This window comes from Diceros bicornis, chromosome X (genome assembly GCF_020826845.1).
Source record: "Diceros bicornis minor isolate mBicDic1 chromosome X, mDicBic1.mat.cur, whole genome shotgun sequence".
In the NCBI taxonomy this organism is placed as follows: Eukaryota; Metazoa; Chordata; class Mammalia; order Perissodactyla; family Rhinocerotidae; genus Diceros; species Diceros bicornis.
This window is the reverse complement of record NC_080781.1, coordinates 109,993,268-110,012,292: the sequence shown is the minus strand read 5'-3', so window position 1 is coordinate 110,012,292 and position 19,025 is coordinate 109,993,268. Positions and strand designations below refer to the sequence as shown.

Below are 19,025 nucleotides of genomic sequence, written 5' to 3'. Positions count from 1 at the left end.
CCCCCAAAGGAAGAAGGAATGGTAAGGCTATATACCAGTGCTCCTCAACCCTTAGCTGCATGTTAGACTAACCAGGGGAGCTTTTCAAAACCATCAGTCATTGGGATCTACCCCTAGAGATTGTGATGGAACTGACCTAGGGTGAGGTCTGGATATCAGCATTTTTGGCAAGCTCCTCAGGTGGTTCTGTGTGCAGGCAGGGTTGAGGATCACTGCTGAAGGCCCTCCACAGCACAAGACAGCTCAGGGCTCAGACCTGAGTCCACCACCCTGATGCTGCCACTGAGAGTGCCTGGGGAAAGCACATGGATCCTGAAGGCAGACTGCTTGGACTGAGTCCCCACTCTGTCTCTCACTGGCTCTGTGACCTTGGGCAAATGCCTTGACCTTTCTGAGCCTCAATGTCTTCATCTGTAATCTGGGGCAATAATAATACCTACCTTATAGGATTGTTGTCAAGATTAAATGAAATACATGTAAAGTGCTTAGAACAGCATTTGACACATAGCAAGCACTATATAAGTAACCACCATTATTAATATCATTATTATTTATTATCTAAACTTGGAGAAGAGACTAGTATGCTGAAGACTAAACCAACCCACTAGAGTGGGATGCTAGACTACCATTTGCCCAAACTGTATCTTACTAGTAAAGAGAAACAAAACATGTCAGGCTGCTAGTCACAAGGACCTGAACTCAAATCCTCCCTCCACACAAACCCAGGCAACTGTGCCGTAGCTGTTGAGCTCCCAGGATGGGCATTTTGTAGCATGGCATCATCTGAAAAAAATCACAGAAGCCACATCCTCGTCCTGGCTCTGCCACTATCTGTATAACCTTGACCAAGTTCTTCAGTCCTCTGAACCTTAGTTGCCTCGCATGTCAAGTGAGGAGATTGGAACTAAACGACCTTGAAGGCTCTTTCTTGCTCCCATAATCCAGGCTGCTGGTCCTACTCCATGCTCCTTCCTGCCTCCAGGACTTCAAACCTGCCCAGCTAAGTCTCTCTTAGCGATCAGAATAAACATCACTCCCTCACGAAGTCTTCTCAGATCCCTAGACTAAGTCAGGAGCCTAGTAAACACTTTCGGTCACCCTGTACTTCTCCTTCATGGCATGTGACACAGTTTGTAATGATTTAATGTATAATTACGTGTGCTCTCCCTGACACACCCCACCTCCCGGACTGTAAATACCATGAGGGCAGTGACTATGTCTGTCTTCTTTGTGGTTTTACCCGAAAGCCTACCAACATGCCTGGCACACAGTATGTGCTTAATACGTACTGAAGGAAAGAAGGAATAAATTTGCAGGAGGTGAAAATGAAAGAGAAATACCTCAAAGCAAAGCACTTGATTGTTTCTACGATAAACTCCACACAGACCTTCCAACAGTGGCAACACTGTAGGCTGTTCATTCTTTGCATGAGGACTGAAATAATTAAACAATATGTATAAAGATGTAAAACTCATATACCCTTTGGCCAAAGCAATCCTACTTCTAGGAATTTATGCTATAGATATATTTCCCCATGTAGGAAACGATGTATGTTCTAAGGATTTTTATTGCAGCATTATTAGTAACAGCAGACAATTGGAAATAATCTAAATGTCTATCAATAGGGGGCTAGTTAAAGAAATCATACATCATACTATGGAATACTATGTCAGCATTTAAAAATACATGGCAGCTCCATCTGGACTGATATGGTGCCATCTCCAAGATACATTTTTAGGTGAAAAAAATGGTGCTAAGAGTATATGTAGTATATGTTGATTATCTAAAAACAAAAAGAACACAAATGCACATGTTTATGTGTATCTTTGCATAGACCATCTTTGGAAAGATACAGGTGAGAAACTGGAAACAACAGTGTTATCTCTGTACAGAACTGGGAGGCCAAGGGACAAAGGTTGGGGCAGACTTACTTTTCTTTTCTTTTTCTTTCTTTCTTTTTTTTTTTTCGTGAGGAAGATCAGCCCTGAGCTAACATCCATGCCAATCCTCCTCTTTTTGCTGAGGAAGACCAGCCCTGAGCTAACATCTATTGCCAATCCTCCTCCTTTTTTTCCCTTTTTCTCCCCAAAACCCCCAGTAGGTAGTTGTATGTCATAGTTGTACATACTTCTTTATTATTTTTTTATTTTTATTTTTTCCCCCCAAAGCCCCAGTAGATAGTTGTGTGTCATAGCTGCACATCCTTCTAGTTGCCGTATGTGGGATGCGGCCTCAGCATGGCCGGAGAAACGGTGCGTTGGTGCGCGCCCGGTATCCGAACCCGGGCCGCCAGCAGCAGAGCGCGTGCGCTTAACTGCTAAGCCATGGGGCCGGCCCAAGTTGTACATCCTTCTGGTTGCTGTATGTGGGACGCCGCCTCAGCATGGCTGGACAAGCGGTACATTGGTGTGCACCCGGGATCTGAACCCGGGCCACCAGTAGTGGAGCGTGCGCACTTAACTGCTGAGCCATGGGGCCAGCCCCCAACACTTATTTTTCAATGTATATACTCTTTGAACCTTTTGGATGTTGTATCATGTGCATGTGTTATCTATGCAAAAGTAGAATATTTAATTTAAAAAGAGCATTAATCAAGAAAACGAGAAGACAAGCCATAGACTGGGAGAAAATGTTTGCTAAAGACACATCTGACTGTTATCCAAAATATACAAAGAACTCTTAAAACTCAACAATAAGAAAACACACCAACCTGATTACAAAATGGGCCAAAGACATTGACACCTCACCAAAGAAGATAGACAGATGGCAGATAAGCATATGAAAAGATGCTCCACATCACATGTTATCTGGGACATGCAAACTAAAGTAACAATGAGATACCGTCACACACCTATTAGAATGGCTAAAGTCCAGAACACTGACAACACCAAATGCTGATGAGGATGTGGAGCAACAGGAACTCTTTTTTTTTTTTTTTTAAAGAGGATTTTCTAAATTCTTTTTTTTATTATAATTTTATTTATTTATTTTTTCCCCCAAAGCCCCAGTAGATAGTTGTATGTCATAGCTGCACATCCTTCTAGTTGCTGTATGCGGGACGCGGCCTCAGCATGGCCGGAGAAGCAGTGTGTTGGTGCAAGCCCGGGATCCGAACCCGGGCCGCCAGCAGCGGAGCGCACGCACTTAACCGCTAAGCCACGGGGCCAGCCCACAACAGGAACTCTTACCCATTGCTGGTGGGAAGGCAAATTGTACAGCCATGTTGGAAGAGAGTTTAGCAGTTTCTTACAAAACTAGATGTACTCTTACCATATGATCTAGCAACTCTGCTTGCTGGTATTTACCCAAAGGAGTTGAGAACTTATGTCCACACAAAAACCTGCACACAGATGTTTACAGCAGCTTTATTCATAATTGCCAAAACTTGGAAGCAACGAAGATGTCCTTTAGTAGGTGAATGGAAATAAACTGGTACATCCAGACAATGGAGTATTATTTAGTGCTAAAAAGAAATGAGCTATCAAGCCATGAGAAGACATGGAAGAATCTTTTAAATGCATATTATTAAGTGAAAGAAGCCAATCTGAAAGGCTACATACTGTATGATTCCAACTATATGACATTCTGGAAAAGGCAAAACTATGGAGACAGTAAAAAGATCAGTGGTTGCCAGAAGTTGGGGGTCTGGGGAAGGGATGAATAGGTGGAGCACAGAGGATTCTTAGGGCAGTGAAAATACTCTGCATGACACTATAATGACAGATACATGTCATTATCCATTTGTCCAAACCTGTAGACTGTACAACACCAAGAGTGAACCCTAATGTAAACTATGGACTGTGGGTGATTATGTTGTGTCAATGTAGTTCACCAATTGTAACAAATGTGCCACTCTGGTGGGGATGTTGATAATGGGGGAGGTTGTGCATGTGTGGGGGCAGGGAGTGTATGGGAAATCTCTGTAATTTCTGCTCAATACTACTGTGAACCTAAAACTGCTCTAAAAAATAAAGTCTATTTTAAAAAAGGGGATTTAAAAGGAGAGACAAAAGAAAGAAAAGGAAATAAAAGAGTCTGTTAGCTGGAGCGAACAAGAGCTCAGAACCTTTTGCTTGTTGTTTGGAAATGACTTTTATCTTCTATAGACTATATAGGACACAACCTGGAGACTAAGCTGTCCAATTCCCAAACCATCTGAGGACATATATGTGTGGACGGCAGTTGTGGTACAAGGCTTTTGTCTTTTGGCAAATCCCCAATGATCAAACAAAAAAAGCCAATGGTACTGGAGTAAAAGGATCTTTATGTCTCTTTACTTTACGTTATGTCCTTATGTGAACCCCATGGCCCAAGTTTCTCTTGGCAGAACCAGGTCCCCAAGAGCTGTCCTCATACAGCTGGGAAGCACCCTGGCTCTGCAGTGGGGATCTTGGCACAAGTGGGTGTAGGCAGCTGCCCCCAGCATGGCACGCCTACAAACTACCCTCCATCCCGGCTGCAGTGCAAGCCTCACATTTCGGCAGCTGGCCAGAGGACCGACTAGCTGCTCAGAAAGCCTGCTAAGGTAATGGTGGGGGAAGCGAGCACACGGACAGCAGGTTAGTATTCTGCTTGGAAAGAGAGAAGAAAAACAGTCAGTTCCTGTGTGCCCATTGGGGGTGGGGAAACGAAAGTGCAGCCGGGCCAGACTAGAAAAAGCAATTGAGATGCAAGTGAGCAGAGCTGCCGAGGCCACCGGGGCCATGGGAGTACATGCAGAGCAGCAGCAGCTGGAGGAGCCAACTTTTAGCGTCACCTTGATCGGGAGTGAGATTGCGTAGGAAGGGCGAGGAAAAAGATTCGTAAGATGACAGTTTTCAGAAGGCTGGGAATATACAGATATATATGCAGTCCTTGTATATGGTGGCCTCTAGGTAAATGCTTGTTAAACTAACCCAACAAATGAATAATTAACTCTCCTACCATCCCTGCTCACCATTATCTATAGAGATCGAGGGTCTTTTGAGGTTTTGTGATGCTAGCTCATTTGTATGTTTACAGCAATCATAGGAAACACAGAAACACACCTGGACTGGCTTTTATAGTTCTAATCAGGCCTTCAATGCCATGCATAGATTCTGAAGAGATGCTTCAAGAACAATAAAAATAGCACCTCGCCTTTATGGAGTATTTATCATGTGCCCAGCTCTGCAACTGCATTAACCCAATTCAATTTTCTATACAGGTATATGAGCTAGGCGCTATGCTTGTCCCCATGTTTTACAGATGAGGAAGACGAGGCTCACAGAGGCCCCACGGCTCACTCAAGTTCATGCACTCTTAAGGGGCAGGGCTGGTGCCCAAAGCCCACACTCCTGACCGCTAAGCTAGTCTGCCCATTAAAGCTTTAAGATGAACGCAGTTGTCAAAAACAAACACGCCACAGTTATGTGGGAAAAAGGAGGTGAAAATTGGTGCTGTGTTTCTAAAGCCAGCTGGAGGCCAGCGGAGGGGTGTGGAGACCCCAGTCTTCACCTCCTCCGGACAGCAGGAGCTGCAGGTGACTTTGCTGGCTGACAGCAGGCCTTTTCTGGAACCTTTCTTTCCCTTTCCCCTACCTCTCTCTTCACCCCCACTCTGGAGGTGTGGTGGGCGTGGGGAGCAGGGAGCTCCTCTCTTAGCTGCTGTTACTGTTTAGCTGGAGCTCAGAAGCCTGCTTAGCACAGGGTGGCCATTTTGATTCCCAGACTTGATCTCTGCGAAGGAGTAAGCCAGCTCAGGTCAGGAGAAAAAGGGCAGAGCAATCTTACAAGGAGTGGAATTAGGAAGGCTCCTCCCTCCTCCCTCTTCGCCTCCCCTCTAGCGACAGTCTCATTTCCATGATCAACAACTGGAATCCCTGAAGTATTTAGGGCACTTTATACCTTTGAAAAAACAAAGGGGAGAGTTTTCTGTCCCCACACCTCAACAATGATGCTCAGACAAAGCCTCGTCACCTAAGGGATGTCCAGCTACCTGGATCTGAAAAGCGTCCTTTTTTCTCAGACTGCCAAGGCAATGCTACTGACTTAGGCAGAAGTTAGTCCCCAAGGGGAGACCCCAAAGACGACAGAAAGCAGCGAGTTGACAATGCAACAAAGTAAAGGTAATGTTCCCTTCCTCTCCTGCTACCCTGAGAGCTTAGAAGCCAGCAGTGTTTGGACTTCAGGACAGGTAAGCTGGCTCTGTTGGGAAACAGAGCTCTGTTCCTACTGAGAATCGAGGCTGTGTCAAGCAAGAAATGTTGAACTAGGCTGAAACTCTGTTTGCACTTCCTAGCAGGTGTGGTGATGACAATTGACTTTCCTCTCCTGAGGCTTTGTGGCTGCTCTCCCAGGGGCTCAGAGAGCCAGCAGGGCTTTCTTCCCCATCTCTCTGAGCAGCAGTGGTCAGGTTGTGGTCAGCTTATTGCTGGCCAAAGGTCTGTGGCTGCCGAATGATCTATGCTCCTCATTCCAATCGGCTGGCTTCAAGTCTTCCATTGTCAGGCTGCCAGGGACTAAAGCGAGCCCCGGGACAGCCTCGTTTTCCAGAGATTTTTTTCCCCAGCCAAAGCTGGGCTCTTGCCTGTTTCTGAGCTTGCACACTATTGTTTTTTTCAACTGCTCTTGCACTGAGACTGTGAGCTCCCAATTCTCAAGGTTCCGACTCCCTCTCCCTCATCGTCTACTCCCACACCTGGGGCAAGGGAACTGAAAAAAAAAAATTAAGCAATCACCTAGCACCTGGGAACACGCCCCAGTACTCCTGGAGCGTAAAGCATGGGCCTGAAGAAAGAGAGACCTGGGTTTGATCCCAGCCCCACCCCTGGCTAGCTATGTGACTGTTGAGCAAGTTACTTGTGCCTCATTTCCTCATCTAGAAAACAGGAATAATAACAGTACTTACTTCATAGGGTCTATAAAAAGGATGAAATGGGAAAACAAATGGCCTTGTCCATATTAAATGACCAATAAATGGTAATTATTATCATATTATTACAATTTCTTAATTCCAGGGAAGGCTTTCCTTTTGTTACCTCCTCCTGACATATTTTGTCCCCATCCTGACCCCTGACAAAAGCCTTCCCACCGAAGGAGAGCACAGATTTAGATCCATTCATTTACATCAGTCAGATTTACTGAAATTGACAAACTAACAAATACAAATTCTATGACGCTACGATTCGTCAAGCACTTCCAGGCACCATCCAAAGTGGTGGGAGGTTGCAATGAAGAGGGGGTGCACACCAAAAACGGTGTCAAGACTGTTTTACTCATCCTTTCAGCATATTTACTTATCTTGAAATGTTAACAGCTGTTAGCACTGAGATACACAGAACCCAACTGTTAAGATAGGAGATGGAAGATAGTACGTTATCAGAGCGAGGATTAGAGGCCGTTGTAGATAGGGGACAAGCAGAGGTTTCCTTAGAGCAGGCTGATCTTACCTGCAACATGGGTAAGGACAGGCACAGACTTGGAGCTCACCCGTTGGCGGCTAAGGTTCAAGTCTGTAGTCACAGTGAGATCTCATAAGGCAGCCCTGAACTTCATTCATTTTTTAACAAGTATCAAGTGCCTGCTACATGAGGCTACATGCTGTGGGGATATACGAATGTGTAATACATACACCCCAAAGGCAGAGAGCGCGCAGTCTAGAGGAAATAATGGACACAGAAGATTATGACGCAAGGAAGCATGTGACATGGGCATAAGAGAGCTACAGCGAGAGTGAGCCAAGGGCATTCAGAACAAGAAGACTCCTTCTGCTTGAGGAAGTGAGAGAAGACTCCAGGAGGTGGCTTTGACGGGGTGGAGATGCAGAGCAAGGGTATAGAGATGGGAGAAGGTGGGACATGTAGAGAAATGCTATGGAAAATAAACTGGCTGGATCAGAGGGCACATATAGGCTAACAGCATCATTTAAAAGGAGTTATTCACCCATAAAGCTCTTGGAAAAAAATAACTATGCCCTTGGGCATGGGGTGGGGGTAACAGTGAAAACAGCGCATCTGCAATAATTGACGGAGAACATTGTTAGTTAATATGGATTCTCCTGCCCCCGAATCCTCTCCAAAGTGGTCTAGAACACCCCCCATTGTGGTTCTACAAGGTGAAACACCTGCCTTTATCCATTAAGATAACGTTAGCTGTTTTAGGGGTGGGAAAAGCCAACAATTTATCAAATAAAAGCAGCAGATATGTGCTATTGTCGGTCAGAAGAGACAGCCACCACTGAGGCAAATCTCGGTTGAGCCTTTAAGGAGATGGAGATAGACACTCCAGGTGGAGGTGACTGGAATGCGAAATACACTTACTCTTTAGGGGGATGGGGGCGGGGGATTAAGATCATTTTGATTGAATTGGAGGCTTGAATAGAGCAGAGGTCAAAAAAAGGTGTGTTTTGTTCAGTCCAGGCAGGATTTAACAATTTTTATTTGCCGATTTTGAAAAACTGGGAGATTTTACATAAAAATCTGGATTTTAGGCTCCCTTGAAAACTGGGCCCACATTTCTAAATGGCATCCATCCTTTGCAGAAGAGGAACTGCCACAGCCTCCGCTGCGTCGCTGCTATTCATATTTAGATGCTAATCACATTTTGTAAGCACAGTGCAGTTAGCGCTCCAGAATGCTTTGAAAGCCACGGTGGCTCAGAATGCAGTTGAAAGCGTATTCTTTAGGGGGTTAGTGTATGTTATCTGGGTTTCCCTACTTTCTCTTTTTCGTGTTACTTCCAAGTTCCTACTGGCATCTGATTTCGCAACTTCTGATATAGAGGGTCTCTGTGCAACAAGAGCAGCAAAGTCGGTAAGGGCAGCATGCCAGGCCAAGAGGGTCAGCTTTATTCTCTAAGGGCAATAAAGAACACAACACCAGCAGACTTGAAGAAAATTAGTCTGGCAGAAGCCCATAAGCTGGACTGGAGGGAACTGAAATGAATATTGACCCTGGAGATAAGCTACCTGGTTTTAAATCTCAGCTTAGTTCCTGCATGAGTGAACTTGGGCAGGCTACAGAATCTTTTGGTGCCTTGGTTTTCTCATCTGTAAAATGGGCTTGATGGGAACAGTACCCACCTCTTAGGGCTGCTGTAAGGATTAGATGAGATAAGGAGCACAAAGCCCTTAGCACAGTGACTGGTACATTAGTGCTGGAGGCTGATGGTCATTTTTAGTGGATTCTGGAGACCAGTTGAGGATTATTGCTATAATAGCCTAGGTCTGAGCTGATAAGGTCCCAGATTAGGGCAGGGACAATGACAAAAAGAAAGACCAATGTGGGGGTCTTAGGAATGAATAACCAACTGGCTCAAGGTTGACTGGAGGAGGGGGAAGAGGAAGAGTCAAAGCCAACTTCCGGATTTCCAGCCTGGGTAACTGGGGGACTGATGGCATTGAAATGGAAAGCTCTGGGAAGAAAGTTTCAGCGGAAGGAGAAGTCAGGTTGATACACATTAAGTTAGAGGTGACAGTGGAGAGGGGACAGCCAAATGGTAATGTCCAGCAGGCAGTGAGAAATGTGGGACCAGGGCTTGGGAAATGTGGGTCAGGGCTGAAGATGTGGATTTGAGCAGGAGAAACCTCAAGAGGGGAGGGGGGCTCTGGGGGGAAAGGGATGAAGCAAGTGTCTAGTTCAGCAAAGGCAGCCCGAGGTGTTCAGCACCTCTGTTTGAACAGGCTGGGGCCTCTCTTCCCTTACGGACCGACCATGTGTATTCTGCTCAGTCAGCTGTGGCCCTTGGATACACCTTTGTCCTTCATCTTCTGCGCTTTCAGTTCAAATGCTGACCTGGCTGGATCCTGCTTGCCTTGTGAGCCTTGATGGGGTCAAAGTCCTCTGGGGTATAAAGCAACAGACTGACACTTGGTTTTATGTTTGCTGAAATGGAGACAACTAATATGCGCAAGAGAGGAGGGTGTCAGGCAGAGCTGTGGGGGTGCCAGGCTTATGCCTGGTGCCTCCCTCCTGATCCTCTCAGAAGGCCCACCAGGTTCCAAGGCTCCCACCTTCTCAGCTGCTCCCTGGATTTTCAGGGCATCTTAGCTCCCTCTCTGTTCCACACGCACCTGTCCAGAGATCCATTTGCTCAGGACTCCCTAGTCCTTCTTAGGGGCCCACGGATGAATCAGACAAATTAATCTCCATCAATATTTTACCCTTCCTACCTGTTCTCTCAATACACTCAGTGCTGCCAGCTTCTTTAGGCCCAGGCTCTGGGCCAGGTGTGGGAGATAGATACAAAGGTGAAAAGGCCAGGTGGTACCTGGAAGAGCTTGAGCTAAAATGCACTGAAGTGTCGTGAAGGGGATTTCAGGCAGGGTGGTCCTGGGGGTCCATGAAAGCACACCAGGTGGGGGGCACCTCATTCCATTTGTGCAGACAGCCGACCCACACCCCTTCCCACCAGAAACCTTTCCATCAAAACATGCACGTGCATAATTTATTTACCTCTCCATTCTCTAGCATGCCAGCCAGGAGCCAGGGCAAGAAAAAGAGAAAGGAATAAAATGAGTGTAAGCATGGTGAAGGAAGGGCTCAGCTGGTTAAACAAGACTTCTGATTATTATCATTAATGTTCAGGAGAGTTCTAACCCGATGTGGCATTAAATGGGCAGATTGTATGTGTGTATGGGTCTGGATAAAAGCATATTAGGAGAACGAGACATTCAGACAAAGTGGCCAGTCAGTGTGGGGGTTGAGAAAATTCCCTGTCCAGCTGGTTATCTAATAGACACCCGACGTCCATTTGCTTCCTGACAGGCAGTGCACTGAGGAAAGTCAACGGAATGCAAATGTTACCATTAAGTGTGTTCAGGTCAGAGCAGCCTGGCTGCCCTGCAAAGCTCCCTCATTATAAATTCTGCCGGCAAACCCTGTCTGCTCCCATGGGGGGTGACTGTTGTTAGGATTCTCTTTGCAAAGAATTTGGATTGTGTGCTTTGTAGGAAAAAACAACTACAACAGAATTTAGGGTTAGCCTGTTGTTTCTAGGGTCCTTGTCCTCCAAATCGAAGATGTATTTCCAGCAAGGATTAGCAGGTCGTTAACTGGACAGAGATCGCTAGCTGCAAAGCTCTAATACCCTCAGATAGAGCTCAGATACGCTCCATTTACTGCAGCGACATCTAAAGGCCAGAGAGAGCAATGCATGTTTGCATTTAAAAGCAGCCTGTGGTTCTGTGTTGGGGGTTCATTTTTTTTTTAAAACAGGGTGGACAAGGTGTTATGTTTATTAACCGCTATAAAATAATACTTTGATGGCAACCCTAAGAATTTACTTCCTATACCTCTGGATGATATTTATGATGTTATTCATAACTGGATGCTGATCATATTTTATGAAAACCACACAATTACCTCTTTGGATTTTCTTTTACAACCATCATGACTTTGCATTTATTTTAAAGCTTCTTATTGAAGCTCTGTGTATGCATGATCCAGAAGGTTTCCATACAAGGGAAAAGATTATTAAGTTTACCCCTAAATATCTACTTCTAGTGTATCTTACCCCAGTTTATAGTAGATTGTTGTGGTAAGTATATATTCTAGAGTAGAAGGTAGCGGTGGCTAGATTCCCTCTGAAGAGGTCATTGTTCTAGCTCTTAAGTGGAGAAAGGAAAGCTAAAAGTTTATGGAGAGGACTAAAACCCCCAACCCCACATTTAGATGTCACTGAATTTCATCTGAAACCCTTTGTGATACTGTGATTTATAATGAGAAATATATATTTGGTCTTCGTCCTCATTTCTGGCAAGGAAAACCCTTGGAATTTCCTAAGTGATAAGAGTGATAAAGGTGTCTTGATATTCATAACAAGCCCCTTTCAACCACACCTGAGTTTATGTTAATGCGATGACTTTTGGAAAGCACTTAAGGATGGGGCTGGTTGCCAGGGGAACCAACCACGTGATTAGAGGGCTGGAACTTTCACTCCCGCCTTCCTGGCCTCCTGGGAGGGGAGATGGGCTGGAGGTTGAACCCATCCCCAGCGGCCAATGATTTAATCAATCATGCCTATGTAAGGAAGCCTCTATAAAGACCCAAAAGTGCCGGGTTTGAACAGCTTCCAGGTTGGTGAACCAGAACGCATCCATGTGCCACAACGCCAGGTCCCAAACTCCATGGGGCAGAAGTTCCTTTGTTCAGGACCTCGCCCTATGTATCTCTTCACCTGGCTGTTGATTCATATCCTTTAATATTCTTTCTAATAAACTGGTAATCTAGTGAGTAAACTGATTTCCTGAGTTCTGTGAGCTGCTCTAGCAAATTAATCGAACCTGAGGAGGCGGTTGTGGGAACCTCTGATTTATAGCCAGTTGGTCAGAAGCACAGGTAACAACTTGGACTTTTCAATTGGCACCTGAAGTGGGGGGCAGTCTTGTGGGACTGAGCCCTTAACCTGTGGAATCTGATACTATCTCCCCATAGATAGTGTCAGAATTGAGTTAAATTGTAGGACACCCAGCTGGTGTTGGAGAATTCCTTGGTGTGAAACCCAATTGCATGATGAAACTCACACATCAGAATTCGTCCCAGAATCTTACCCTTATTTTACTGACTACCTCAACCCCCAGGTTCAAGGCCCCGGTTTTGGGCAGGCCTGGTATGGGGAGGAAGCTGAGCTCACCAAACCTTGAACTACGCATAAGGAACACTAAATTATAAGAGGTGCCAGAAAGTGCTGGAGAGATGCCTCTGGCTCTATTTCAAAAACTGATCCTCAAAGCATGGAAGCCAGTGATCTAAGTAGCCTTTGTTTCATCCATCATCTGATGATCAACAGCGAGAGCCTCTTCTCACTCCTGACAGTAAGAGAAATTCTTAGGCCCCAGATTTTAAAAAATGAATAAAAGGGCTGGCCAGTGGCGTAGTGGTTAAGTTCGTGTGCTCCGCTGTGGTGGCCCAGGGTTCTCGGGTTCAGATCCGGGACGCGGACGGACGCACGGCTTGTCAAGCCATGCTGTGGTGGTGTTCCATATAAAGTAGAGGAAGATGGGCACGGATTTTAGCCCAGGGCCAATCTTCCTTGGCAAAAAGAGGAGGATTGGCATCGGATGTTAGCTCAGGGCTAGTCTTCCTCACACACACACACAAAAACTGAATAAAAAGCTTGTAGTATATCATACCTCCTTCCCACTCAACCTCTCCCTGACTTTTTTTTAAAGAAGATATAATTTTTAGAAAAAGCATAATTGCCATACAAAGAAATCAACTGTTCTAAGGGTTGAACCACATGAAATTGCTGTTTGAGTATGTCAAAAGGACATACATAGAATGTTGGCAATTTCATATGGTTCTTCTTCAAGAAGACTGAAACTAAAGGTGAGATATACTGTATTCCCGAATAAAAGACAGAATATTTTACATAGATTATTCCAAGTTTATAGGTTTAATATAATTATATACATAATTCTAATCATAATCACAAGGTAATGCTCAAGTTCATCAGGAAGAACAAATGACTGAGAATACTCAAGGAAATGTTGCAAAGAAGAGGAATGAGGAGGGAGATGCCCTGCCATATACGAAAAGGTACTATCAAGCCACAGGAATTGAAATAGTGTGGTCCTGGCACAAGAACAGATGGACAGATAACGGAGCAGAATACAGAGCTCCGAGACAGACCCTAGAGCATGTGAACATCTAGGAGGTGGTAAAAGTCGCATCACAAAGTAGGGTGGAAAACAAGATTATTCCAACAGTGATGCTTCAACAATTGGTAAACTATTTTTTTGAAAAAATTAGATTATTACCTCACATCATACTCCAGTAAATTCTAAGTATATTAAAGTGTTAAGTGTAAAAATTATAACAAAAAAGTATTTAAAGAACTCTATAAGTGAATAGTCATACGATTGTGGGATGGGGTAGGTCTTTTACACCAGAAAAAGCAAAGCTAGAAACAAAAAATTAGTAATAGATATAACTGCAGAAAATTTAAAAAATATGTACAATAAAAACAACAACACATAAACAGCACTAGAAGCCAAATGTCAAACTAGGAAAAATATATGCAATGTACGACAGAGGGTTAATATCTTCAACATATAAAGACTTCTTACTGATCCGTAGAAAAAGTTGAATATCCCAGAAAAATAGGCAATGGGCATAAATAGAAAATTTACAAGGAAACACAAAGGACCAACTGATATATGAAAAACGTGCAATTTGCTTATAATCAATGAAATTCAAATTAAAGCAATGTGATAGCACTTGTCAGCTATTAGGTTCACAAGGATTTAAAAAGTGACAGTAATTAACGATGAGAGTTGAGGAGCTGAACCACTCTCACTGCTGGTGCAAGTGTAAACTTACAACCTTTCTAGGGTGCAAACTTCACTAAGAGCCTTAGAACTATTTTTATCTTGCAACGTGTAAGTCGATTTCTAAGAATGTAGCCGAAGGGTGTCATCACAGATGTAAAAAATACCAGAGTTTTGACTGCAATGTTATCATTACCGAAGAATTAGAAACAGCCTAAATATTCAAAGACTGAGAAGTTATTTATGGCACAATGGAGGCAGAGACTGAAGTGATGCTGCCAGAAGCTGAAAGAGACAAGGAAGGAGCCTCCCCTAGAGCCTTCGAAAGGGGCATGGCCCTGCCGACACCTCGACACCTTGAGAGTAAACTTCTAGCCTCCAGAACTTTGAAAGAATAAATCTTTGTTGTTTTAAAAAAAAAATATTTATGGCACATCCAGCTGGTAGAATATTATGTGATAATTAAAAAAGATGTTCTCAATACTTGATGGCCTGGGGCAGTATCCATTATATAATAAGTGAAAAAAGCAGGATAATAATTTTTGTACACAATAGGAATGCAATTTTGTAAAAAATAACCTTCCATATACATGTTATATATATTTGTATTTATGCACATGTCTACATATATGCATACACATATGAACATACAGAGGAGTAAAACTAGTAATCATTATAGGTGTTGGGTTTATAGGTCATTATATTTTTCGTACTTTTTTGTATTTCCCAAATTTTCTACAATCTGTGCATTACTGTTTTATTGTTGTAAAACACATATAACATAAAATTGTCCATTTTAACCATTTTTAAGTGTATATGCATTACTTTTCAGAATTAGGAATAATGGTTTTTATAAATAAGCATGCACTAAGCAGGCTCTAAACTGGCATCTACATTACAATTACAATAATGTGACAATTATTTATTTGTTTGGACAAAGGACAGGAAAGGAACACAACCCAGACAGTGAAAAGTTTGATAGATTGGAGCCGTAGAATTGGGTGTGATCGTGATGTGTATTATTCTGAAGGCAGCTTTTCTTCATAGGTTGAGGTAAGTACAGTTGCCCCTCGGTATCCATGGGGGATGGGTTCCAGGACCCCCGGGGATACCAAAATCCGCAGATGCTCAAGTTATTTATTATATAAATAAAATGGCATAGTATTTGCATATAACCTGAGCACATCCTCCCGTATACTTTAAATCATCTCTAGATTACTTATAATACCTAATACAATGTAATGCTATGTAAATAGTTGTTATACTGTATTATTTATGGAATAATGACACGAAAAAAAAGTCTGTACAAGTTCATTACAGATGCAACCATCATAGGCCTTTTGGTCCATGGTTGGCTGAATCCCCGGATGCAGAACCCCCGGCTGCTGAACCCACAGATACGGAGGGCCAGACTGTACTTTCACGATTTTTAGTGCTGATGTAAGTGAGGCCCAGCCCAGCCAAGAAAGCCACAGAGAGGAAGCTGGGGGCCACTGAGCAGCAGAGGGACAAGTTAGAGACATGCAGAAAAACAAACTCAGCTGAGACTGATCACTTAAAATTGGATTCAACTGACCCCAAATTAATATCCAAGCAGCTCTTCAGGAATATATCAGTTGTATAATCAAGATTTGCCCAGAAGAGGCTGGGAGGCAGGCAAGCCTGGGGAGGGGAGTGTTAAGGGAGGCTAGTGGAGAGTGAGCAGGACCATGGGCAGATGTGAAGCCTCAGCCCTGGTTGATTCGGAGCCTGCCCCACTGTGCCGACCGGCCTGTAACCCCAATCTTACTTAGACCACTCTGATTTTTCTTTGATCAAAATTGGCTGATTCTAGGTTAAGCCAATTACTGACTTTGGGACCTCTGATAGCAGGCTTTTTTGCCTCTGTGGTCTGTGGAGAAAATGTGAGTTTTCCCAGGTGACAATTAGGAAAAGGCAGGGCCAATCCCACTATGACACCGACCCATTTCAAATGCAGTCACTTCCTTAGCAAGGGAGTCAGGGACTACGGGACCATTGTTATCGATAGTTCCTGGCTTATTTTGATTCTTCCCAGTCTGTTTCACTGACATAAGGAGTGGCTATGAAAGCAAAAAAGTGCCGTGTCCTCGCTGTGGGAGCTGCAGAGAGAGGGAAGGTTAGGAGGCTGCATTGACATAACGGGTGGTGGCAGCTATGAGGAAGAGAGGAAAGAAAAATGGGCCTCGTCTGGAGCCTTCAGAAAAGACTCAGAACAGCAGAGTATGGGGACGGGAGGTGGCTTATGCTTGAGCGCATAGCCCGGAGGTTAGCAGCAGAAATGCCATGGAGTAGGGGTTTGCATAGTATTTGTGTGAGCAGTCACAAGCTCCTTGGAAACCTGGCATCACTCAGGGTCGCTGTTCTCTGCTGTTGTTACCCACTACAAACACTTCGAGGCATCCCCCCCACCCCGACACTACCTCCAACATAACTCCTCACCTGCATCTTTCTCTTCACCGTGTCGAAGGGAAAAGAGAGGGTCTGGGTCACGGCAGCGGCCAGGCAGACATTGGCAAAGTTCTGGAGGAGAGAGAACCGATCTCGGGGTCCATTCCAGATTTTCTCCAGGTTCATGTACACTAGAAGGGAGCCAGCAGAGAACGGGAGAGCACCTGCAAAACAAGGCCGGGAAAGGCTGCTGATGGCTCAGGAAACACTGGCTTGAGAACATCAATGCATCTGGGGAATCCAGGAAAGTAAACAGGGCTGGCTCTGGGCTTGTTAACATCACTCCAATTGAAGGAGCAGGAAGGAAGTCTCCTGGGTGATGATAATGTGCTAGATTTTGATAGGGGTTGTGTCACTTGTCAAAATGCAGCAAATGGTTCCCTAAAGCTTTATGCACTTTACTGTACGTAAATTTTACTTTAAAAAGAACCGTAAACAAATATTGAACTCTGTTAATGATACACGTGTTGAAGGGTTGACGGATAAAGTGTATTGATGTTTGCAACTTACATGGAAATCATCAAAAAATATATAAGATGGACCGATGAATGGCCAGAGGGATGGATAGATATGTGATAAAGGAAAATGTTAATTGTAGCTTCTAGATGCTATACCATGTACATGGATGTTTCCAATTCTTTGAAGTTTTCTGGGTGTTCGAAATGTAAAAAAATAAAATGTTGGAAAAAATCACTCCCATAAAAAATAAGTTAGTGGGGGCCAGCTCCATGGCTTAGCAGTTAAGTGCGCGCGCTCTGCTACTGGCGGCCCGGGTTCGGATCCAGGCGCGCACCGACGCACCGCTCGTCTGGCCATGCTGAGGCCGCGTCCCACATGCAGCAATTAGAAGGATGTGCAACTATGACATACAACTATCTACTGGGGCTTTGGGGAAAAAAGGGAGGAGGATTGGCAATAGATGTTAGCTCAGGGCCGGTCTTCCTCAGCAAAAAGAGGAGGATTAGCATGGATGTTAGCTCAGGGCTGATGTTCCTCACACACACAAAAAATAAGTTAGTGGGCGGCACTTCATCAAGTTTTGGAGGCTACGAGGGACTGATCTCTAGCTGAGAAGGAAACATTCTGTGAAAACTGGAAAGTGAGACTGTAGTGGTGAGGGAGGTTACTAGATCTTGCCTTTGGGAATGACATGGCTACATCAGGGCCCAGCGGGCACCCTGCACTGTGCGGCATCCTCACCTTTCCGAGAAAAGATGGCGAGCAAGTAGTGCAGTAGGTGGTACTTGCATAAACTTCCAGAAACTTTGGGAGCCACCTTAAGTTCACAGAGGGAGTGAATTTCCCCCTCAAAATGAGATTTAGAAGAGGAGATAATACAAGTGGAGTTGCTCATCTTTAGAAAAATATAATATTTATTTAAAAAACACGGTAAAAATGATGCACCAACCTCTCATTAACCTTCACTCAGAAAACATTTGTGGGGCTCATGCTATATGCTGGGCCCTATGCCAGGTGCCAGGAATACAAAGAGTAGGCTAATTCCCGGAGATGCTCACCATCTAATGGAGGAGACAGCTGACATATGCCATAATGGGGGCTATACAAAGTGCTTTAGGCACACAAGGATTGGAGGGATTAATTTTGCCTGGGGGAATCAGGAAGGACTTCACAGAAGAGAGAACTTTTCAACTGGGTCTTGAGGAATGAGTAGGAGTTCATCAGACATTGAGAGAGTGGACAGGCAGTCCAGGCAGAGGGAACAACATGTACAAAGGGAGTGGTATTTCCAGGAAATGCAGGTATTTCTGAATGGCTGGAGCATGAATGCAGGTGGAGGCATGGTAGGAGGTGAGGTAGGATGGGCTGGCTGGGGCTAGGTCTGAAGGATCTGGTATGTCATAAGGAATTGGGGCTTTTCCCTGTAGCTCAGGAGTCAGTGAAGGCTTTTAGGGCGGGCCGTGGAATGGGGATGGTGAAATAATCAACCTGCATTTAGAAAGATCACCACACCCTGGCAGCAGTGCACAGGGTGGACTGGAGCAGCAGAGACCCAAGACTGGGACCAAGGAGGGGCCTTTTGTAAGTGTCTGTGGGAAAGATGATGAGAGCATGAGGCAGAAGAGATGCAGATGGAGAAGGGGACAGACTTGAGAGTTAAGGGGTCAAATAGACAGCACTTGGTGACTGAAGCAAAAGTGGCGTGAGAGGAGGCGTTGAAGGGAGTCGAGGATTCTTCTGGCTTGGGCCACTGGGTGAGAGGAAGGCGCTCTCATTCATCAGGGAACACAGGATGAAAGCAGGTGTGAGACTGAGGACATCAAGTTTAGTCCTGAGTTTGATGCACCATGGGAGCGTCAGGTGAAGGTGTC

The 19,025-nt window shown here is 44.6% G+C and overlaps 2 protein-coding genes across 2 annotated transcripts in view; one reads left to right on the top strand and one right to left on the bottom strand.

Annotated features, from left to right (window-relative positions):
• The window catches only part of SLC25A43 (solute carrier family 25 member 43), a 37,812-nt gene that overhangs the window by 10,932 nt on the left and 7,855 nt on the right, over positions 1 to 19,025 (bottom strand). The window contains exon 3 of the mRNA XM_058536590.1: positions 16,687 to 16,859. Coding sequence (XP_058392573.1) covers positions 16,687 to 16,859 — 173 coding nt within the window. The remainder of the gene's footprint in view (positions 1 to 16,686; positions 16,860 to 19,025) is intronic.
• The window catches only part of LOC131401366 (A-kinase anchor protein 17B-like), a 143,127-nt gene continuing 129,651 nt past the window's right edge, over positions 5,550 to 19,025 (top strand). Inside the window, exon 1 of the mRNA XM_058536587.1 lies at positions 5,550 to 6,085. The gene's annotated coding sequence lies outside the window, so the exon portion shown is untranslated. The remainder of the gene's footprint in view (positions 6,086 to 19,025) is intronic.